Source organism: Solanum tuberosum, unplaced genomic scaffold (genome assembly GCF_000226075.1).
Source record: "Solanum tuberosum cultivar DM 1-3 516 R44 unplaced genomic scaffold, SolTub_3.0 scf00216, whole genome shotgun sequence".
Lineage (NCBI taxonomy): Eukaryota > Viridiplantae > Streptophyta > Magnoliopsida > Solanales > Solanaceae > Solanum > Solanum tuberosum.
In genome coordinates, this window is record NW_006239143.1 from 242,964 (window position 1) to 251,610 (window position 8,647).

Here is an 8,647-nt window from a genome sequence, read left to right on the forward strand (position 1 = left end):
GATAGATGTGCCGCCCCAGCTAAACTCCCAACCTAACAATATCTTCAGCCCGGATTGGCCCGCGAAGCGAGCCTTGCGTCCAAAATGAGGGGCAGTGCCCCATTTCTGATTCACGGAATAAGTAAAATAACGTTAAAAGTAGTGGTATTTCACTTTAGCCTTTCGGCTCCAACTTATACTACACCTCCCACTTCGGTCTCGTCTCGTCCTTTGCGCGCGTCAGCCACTCGAAATCGGTCGTGGCCTGCGCGCATCAGTCAGGCGACATAGGCCGTGGCTTGCGTGCATCGGCTAGGCGACATAGGCCGTGGCATAAGGGCATCATTTGTGGCTTGCATTCGCTAAACGAGCGACGTCGCCTAGGGCAACATCTGTCGTGTCCTGCACACATCGATCAGTCGACGTCGAACGTGGCCTGGCCATGTTGGACGTGGCCTGGCCTAGCCGCATCGGACATGTCTTAGCCTAGCCGCGTCAAACGTCGTCTGGCCGCGTCGAAACTGGACAGGCCGCATCGGACGTGACCCGGGCTAGCTGTGTCGAACGTGGCCTGGCCGCGCGGACTTGGACTGGTTGTGTCGTACGTAGCCTGCACACATCGGTCAGCCAACGTCGGACATGGACTACCCGTATCGTCAGTGGGCTGCACACATCGGTTAGCCAACGTCGAACATGGCCTGTCCGCGTCATCTGTGGCATGCACATCGGTCAACCGACGTCAAACGTAGCTGACCCACATCGTCTGTCACCTGCAAACATCGACAGTCGACGTCGGATGTGGCCTGGCCCCGTCCTCCATGGCCTGCTCACATAGTCAACTGATGTTGAACGTGGCCAACCCGCATCATTCGTGGCTTGCACTCGTTAGACGAGCGACATCGACCGAGGTTTAGTCGATAACATCAATCTGGAAATTTTTTGAGGTGTTTTAGGTACATTTCTTAATCTTTTATAATTTTTTGACATTTACAAGGAAAAAAATATTTTTTTTGTTATTTTTCGAACAGTTACGAAAAAGAGTAAAATTTTGGTCATTTTTTTCGTTTCCATATTCTAAGGTTATTGGTTCAATTTGAAAAAAATAAGCTCTTTTTAGGTACTTTTCTTGATTTTTATATTTTCTGACATTTACGAGGAAAATTTTAATTTTTTGTTATTCTTCAGACAGTTATGAAAAAGAGTAAAATTTTTATCATTTTTCATTTCGATATTCTAAGGTCATTGGTGCAATTCAAAAAAAATTGTCGGACATGGTCTGCCAGCATCGCCCGTGGCTTGCACACATCGATTAGCCGATGTCAGGTTTATGATTTAGGATTTAGGGTTTAAGGTTAGGTTTAGGGTTTAGGGTTTAGGGTTAGGGTTTAGGGTTAAAGGTTTAGGGCTTAGTGTCATGATCCAGGGGTACCCCATAGACGTAATATGGCGTATAGAACCCTGAAGGACCCCATACAAGCCACTTAGTCCTCATAACATAAGCAATAGAACAATAAGAGTAAAAGCACATTTCAATGTCTAAAATTTTCATAAAAGAAAAGCAAAAGTCTAGACTAGACACTAAGTCTCAACATAGCCATCTTTTACAATGTTTGAATGAAATAGGACCTAGCCCATACAACATGTCTAAAAAGGGAATCACATGAAACGAAACTTCAACATAGGAAAAAGCCGTCCTTGAACCATGAGGACTCACCAACAAGCTCGGAAGATACTCAAGTCCAAGCTCTAGCCACTAGAATGATCACTTCAAGAACCAGACCCTACACTTGGGGAAAATGAAGGAAAAGTAGGCGTTAGTGCAAAGTGTTCTGAAAGCAATTACATAGATTTCATAAAAACATGCATAACTCTCATACTTTGCCCTTTCAAGGTTCAAAGATCACATTCAATCAACACATCTAGAATTCAATACATTAGACATGAATATCATCATAATTAAAGTAACTCAATCACTACATGCATAATTTCATAACATTCTTCTTTCATCAACAAAGACCCTCACCACAAGATCACAATTGGGAAAATTGGGGATTTCATGGGTTCTTGGGAGATAAAACATAAAAACCATAAGAAATCATCAATTCATGCATAATATAACATAATTCAATCATTATAAATGATGTTGAAAGGAACCCATGACTTTGGAATCAAGCCCTAACATTTGGGGATTTCTATCTTTGAAATTGGGATTTTGAAGGGGCTCCATGGATGAGAGATACCATACCTTAATAACAATGCCCAATGAATTTGATGTGAAGAACCTTGCTCCTTGAACCCTAGCTCCAACTTCCTTCTTTCTTCTTCTTCAAGTTCTACAGAGAGAATATTTGGAGAGGATGAACTTTGGGAATTATTTTGGGTTTTGGAATAAATGACTTAATTGAGGTGGTTAAAGGGTTAAATATCTTATATAGGTATACAAAGTCTAAACTAAACCACCTCACTTAATAACCACCTAATTAGGAATTTACTAAAAAATCCTCACTAGGCAACCATGTGTCCAAACCACGGTAGGCTCCATGAGCCGTGGTCCCTTCCACGAGTCGTGTTCCTGCCCATGGTCCTTGGGCAGTGGCTTGGCTATGAGGCTTTAGCCTCCACAAGACTAAGGCATCTTCACGAGCCTTCCCATGAGCCGTGGTCTTCACCACTAGCCGTGAAGTTGCTCGTGAAGTTGCTCGTGAAGGTGAGCCATTTTGAGGCAGCTCCATCCTAGCTACTTCCTTAGCCACCATGAGCCGTGGTGGTGGTCGTGAAGTGGGGCAGTGCTTTGAGGCCCTGGGGCAGCCTTGGCCCTTGGCTTGGCCTTTCCCCTTGGTCTTGGCTCTTGTTGTCCACCCACTTAGCCCTGGTTGGCCTACTAAACCACGGGGTGTTACAACCACGAGCCATGGTGCCTCTCGTGGTCATGGTCCAGTAGTGAGGAAACCTTCCCTTTAACGCCTAAAAACTAAGTCATCTCCACGTCCCCTCCCACGAGCCGTCTAAGCCTTCATGAGCCATGAAGTGGCTCGTGTGGAGGAGGCCAACTTGGGGAAGCCTTGGGGAGCTATTGCCTCATCACCACGGGTGGCACCATGGGGTGTGGTGGCCACCACGAGCCGTGAAGGCTAACATGGTCATGAGCAGGGCCTTGGGAGAATGAGGCAGCCTTGGCCCTTTTCCCTTGGCTCTTGCCCTTTACCTTTCCCTTGGCTTGTTGCCTTCTCACTTTGCCCTAGTTAACCTACTAGGCTACGGGGTGTTACAATATCTCCTCATTGGGAACATTCGTCCTCGAATGACGATTTAGACACCTTACAGAAGTAAAGACTCAAGACTAGCAGCCTATCATGCATGCAACTCATCAAATGCACATAAACAAGAGGAAAACATCAACTCCAACTCAATAATACTCAATGAATCACAAGGAAGTAGGAACTATATCTAACAACCCATTATGCATGAAATTTGAACATTTCTCATGTTCTTAGGAGGAATTACCTTCTCCAGGCTAAAAGCATGCTCAACAAATCTCATGGAGTCTTTATGCAATTTACTCTAAAAAAAACATAATTAAATCATGTTCAACAATTCATCTCATGAAGCACATAGGCAACTCTTACTCAATGCACAACAACATGAGGAAAATCAATCATGTAAACTCATTTTCTTACTAAAAATAAATTTCTCATGAACATGCATAACATAGGGAAATCATGGAGAACTCATATAACACACATGACTCCCAAAACAAGGAAACACTCAAGAGGGACTAGTTAGCTCAAGCTAGAATAGGAGTAAAAGGAAAAAGATGAGGATAACGGGACATCATATCGACCTCGACCTCCCAAGTAGCACCCACAACTAAATGATTTCTCCACAACATCTTTATGGAAGCAATTTCCTTGTTTCTCAACTTGTTAACTTGCCGGTCTAAGATCTCAACCGAAACTTCCTCATAAGAAAATTTTCATCAAACCCCAACCCTTCTAAGGGGATTATGGATGCTGGATTTCCAACACACTTCTTAAGCATTGAGACATGAAACACCGGATGCACCGAAGCCAATTCACTTGGCAATTCTAACTCATACGCAACTTTATCGATACACCTCAAAATTTGGTATGGGTCTACATACCGGGGACTAAGCTTCCCTTCCTTACCAATCTCATAACACCCTTCATAGTGAAATTTCCAAGTTGATCAAATCATGAACATTAGGGACACTCAACAACCTTACTATCCAAGCACCCCATCTCTCCCTTGGAAGAAAGCCTCAACTAATTCCTTAAGCACCACTTCTTTTCAAGTCAACCATAATTGGATCAAGACCTTGCTTAGCTTTCACATCCTCCACAAAAGACGGTTTGGACCCATTGTGAACCACGATACCACCCTTGGTGGAGTCCACTAATTGAACACTTAATAGGGCCAACCTATGAATATCCCGAACTAACTCTTTCTTATCATCATCTACATGAGCAATACTTCCTATAGACAACCTACTAAGAGCATCCGCTGCCACATTTGCCTTGCCGAGGTGATAAAGAACATCATAATCCTTCAATAGTTCAAGCCACCTCCTTTGGCGAAGATTCAAATCCTTTTGACTAAACACGTATTGTAAACTCTTGTTATCGGCAAACACATCAACATTAACCCCATATAAATAATGCCTCCAAATATAAGGGAAAAACAACCGCCGCTAATTCAAGGTCAATCTGATTTCCAATATAACGTCAGAATCTAATCAAACACGACTTGGGACAACTAGCAGGAGTGGTAAATGGTAATTTTCTAGAAAATTTCAAATTGACATTCAGGGTCATAACATTTGGCAACATTTGAATACAAATGACTCATAAATAAGACAAGATATTTGGCAGATTTTGTACTTGATTATGAATTCTCCAGAATAATGATGAATCACACACTTCAGAGTCCAATTTGAAATGAGAAAAATTTTAGAGAGTGATTTATTCTAATATATCATATAAAAAACGATGAATCACACACACTCGAGAGTCAAAGTTGAAACAAGAGTATGTGTAGAGAGTGATTTATTCTAATTTACCATATCAGGAAAGATCTCCTTTGTCTTTTACTCTATTAAGTTAAATTATATTTGTATTTTTGTATGAAAATAAAAAATACGATGAATACAACATATAAAAAAATATAATTGAGGATTGTAAATATTGAAACTGTAGTTAATGAGTCTTAATTAATGCCCAATGTTAGTTGTTTTTGAAAATTTCCCTTTCCCATTTCACTAAAATGGCAACAATAACATAAATATATTAGTAATGAGCAACAAACTTATAACTAGGAGATCTATTAAAATACAAGATGGAAAATTAGGTAATGGAAAAATAAAAAGATTAAATGTCCAATTAACACTCTAATTAGGATGCCCATCATTCTCTTCTCCAGCATAGTTGTCATTAGCACCGATTTCATTTGCAACATTTCCACTGAGTTGCATCTCCATTTGGTCTAGTTTAGCCCTCTTATCGTTAAATAAATTTAACAACCCTTTGATGTCACAAACATCAAATTCATCAAACCTTTTTCTTCCCTCAACAAGTTGGTTGAAGAGGTTCTCCATTTCCTTCTCCTCAGCCATTTTCTCTAATTCCATGATTTCTTTTTCCCTATCATTCACTATAGATTGAAGGTAGGCTTCATGTTCAACTAACTTGTATTGTCTTTGTTTCTCTGGGCAAGCTAGATAATTAGTTACTATTTCATTAGCCTCAGTTAAAGACGGCCAAGTAAAATTATCAGTTTCTCCAGGAGTAAAAGATATTATACTAACCTTTACATCACATAGAATAGACAACTCATATGCTTTCTTACACAATGATGCTAATCTTTCCCCAAGAATTTTTTTTCTCTTTCCCTCATCAAGATTTCTAGTGGTCCAACATACCCCCTTTCCAGTCATATTTTCGTACACAAAAAGTAAAAGAATAAAATATGTAAGTGAGTATCTATCTCTGAATATAAAATAAGAGTTTTTGACTTATATTTATAGTTGTCTGATATGACCACATAATTAAATAATTGAAAGTTGATTGAGATAATCTGACAAAATTTAGAAATAAATTAATTGCACAAGTCAATCTTGAAGTTGGAGTTTAAATAATTATACTTTCATATTTTAATGAGTTTATGGAAGGTTAATATTGTTGAAATTTACTTTCCTTCTGTTCTATGATCTACATTAATGGTAGAATATTTATATTTTATCCTTTTTAGTCTAAAAATATTCTATACTATTTAGTTTATTTTCATATTTAAATTTACATTAATCGTAAAATATTTACTTTCCATGGAAAAATATTTACTTTCCTAATAATATTTAATTGCTTATAGATATTGATGTACTCTTCTCTTTGAATGAATGCAAATATGGGGTGTACATGTCAAACCATCAAGCCAAACTGAATTGGCGAACCAAGTCAAACCAACAAACAAACTCGATTTGTGGTTTGATTTGATTGGTTTGGCATTGAAATAAAAATCCTGACTGTTCTTGGTTTGATTTGGTATTAATAAAAAAAGTCAAATAGAATTCAAACCAAACAGACATAATACATTTATAATTTTAATCTTTTATGAAAAAAATATTTATTATAATCTACTTTACAAGTATTTTTCGAATTAGTTTATAGCTTTCAATGTTTATATGTATTATTTCATATTTGGGCTTTTAAAATGACTTTAAAAATTGACATGTATTGTGTCTTTTCGTGAATTTTTTTTTATATTTTCTTAACACGATGTTTCGGATATTCTATTGTATACTTATTTTTTCTAATTTTATTTATTCAAGTGTCCTTTCGATTCCATTAAACAGTATAATCACTCACTCATTTGCCAATGGTATCAGATGTCTCTTCAATTGGGAACTTCACATGTTGAATGAAATACACGGCCAAGAGAATACCCTTTCAATCTGATATCGTTTTCATTCATGGTGTAATTATAAGAGATCAAAAAAATTAGAAAATTGAGCAAATCGGATGAAACGACTACTAAGATAAAAAAAAAATTGACTTTATGTTGGTTTGATTTGGTTTATAGATTTAATAAACCACTATAACTAATTTAGTTATTTGCTTAATGAAAGAATCAAATCAAATCGACCTAGGTTGTCATGGCCGAAGTCTCAACCCTAACTGAGACACAGTGTTTTGAACCACAAATGATCCCAAGCTAACCTTGGCATAACATATCTAAGTATATCACATTAGAACTAAAGTGGAAGCTATAAATAAATATCATAACTGAAATAGATTTGAAAAATAAATCTATTACAACTAAATACTAATGTCTGAAAGCAGCTAAACTAAATGAGATAATTTGCTAGGACAACACACTGGGCTGCCTAAAAGCCAACACAATTGAAGTGAATAACATATACTGACTCATAGTTGAAGTCCTATGAATGCGAGGAGGACTCACCACAATAAGTAGATGAACTTAGTGGAACATCTGGCCGCAAATCTGAATCAGGGTGCTGAAATCAACATCATAAAATGAAGTAGCATTAATACATGAAATGTATTCGTATGCAAGGTAAGTTATGAGATCAACAATTAAACAAACAGCTGAAAGAACTATAAATCTGAGCATGAGTATGCCATGACCCAAAAATGGACGTGATGACATTTGTCTTTTCCCACCAAGACAAGTCGGCCTCAACCCAACGAAAATGAAAGAAAAGCGAAATAACATCAAAAACAAGAATAAGATAAAGCAAAAAACTTATTCTTCTGTTAAAACCTCCAAAATTTGGTTGTCACATGTGCAAGACACTAAATACACAAGTATGGAATTAAGAAATAATTATAAGTCTCAATCTTTATTTCTCAAATAGAATAAAGTGTAAGAAAAGGAAAAAAGAGGGTCCGTCGAATGACAAGCAACTACTTCTTCAAGTCCTTGACAAGACTGGAGATCGAAGAAAAGAGGAAGAGATCATGCAGGTACATGCTCGGAACCTACACAAGTATAGAAGCAAGTGGTGAATGCCAACAACACGGTACCCAACAAGCAACCTACTAAACAAAGCAATTGGCTAGAAATCAAACACCTCTTACACTCAACCCGAACCTCCTCAAACTGCAATCTGTATAGACATCAGTCCAACCTAGCAATTCTACAATACACGGCTCACAAGCTCAATATTCACAGTTCAAACTTCACAATTCAACAATCATACGAATCAAATAAGTCAATCTCAATGACAAGTAATTCAATCACACACAACAAGTACATCAATCTCAAGTCTTAAGCAATTTACGCATAATCATTTATGCACCCATTCACAATAATCAATCTCTTGCCGGAACTATTTCCCATCGGCTTTATATCACTTGCCGGAATCATTTCCCATAAGCTTTATAACCATTGTCGGAAATAACTTTGGCATATTAACACTCGCCGGTAATGACCTCGGCCAAATCATACTAACGCCGACAAAGACCTCGGCATGATAACATTTGTCGATAAGACTTTGGCCTCATAATCATCACATGTCTCATCACAGTGTTCAACGATCAATGCACGCAAGCAATATCACACCACATATATAGAAGAGACAATAGTTACACAATTCAAGTCCATAATCATGCTTTCAAACATATCATCAATCAAT

At 38.1% G+C, this 8,647-nt stretch overlaps 1 protein-coding gene across 1 annotated transcript; it reads right to left on the reverse strand.

Annotated features, from left to right (window-relative positions):
- Window positions 1-5,383: 5,383 nt before the first annotated feature.
- Window positions 5,384-5,929, reverse strand: LOC102593384 (agamous-like MADS-box protein AGL80). Its single transcript, XM_006356383.1, has one exon. The coding sequence runs from the start codon at window positions 5,927-5,929 to the stop codon at window positions 5,384-5,386; it is 546 nt and encodes a 181-aa protein (XP_006356445.1).
- Window positions 5,930-8,647: the final 2,718 nt, after the last annotated feature.

What these genes read in the sequence shown, in the direction of transcription:
- LOC102593384 (XM_006356383.1), bottom strand. Translation starts at nt 5,929, where the DNA reads ATGACTGGAAAGGGGGTATGTTGGACCACTAGAAATCTTGATGAGGGA.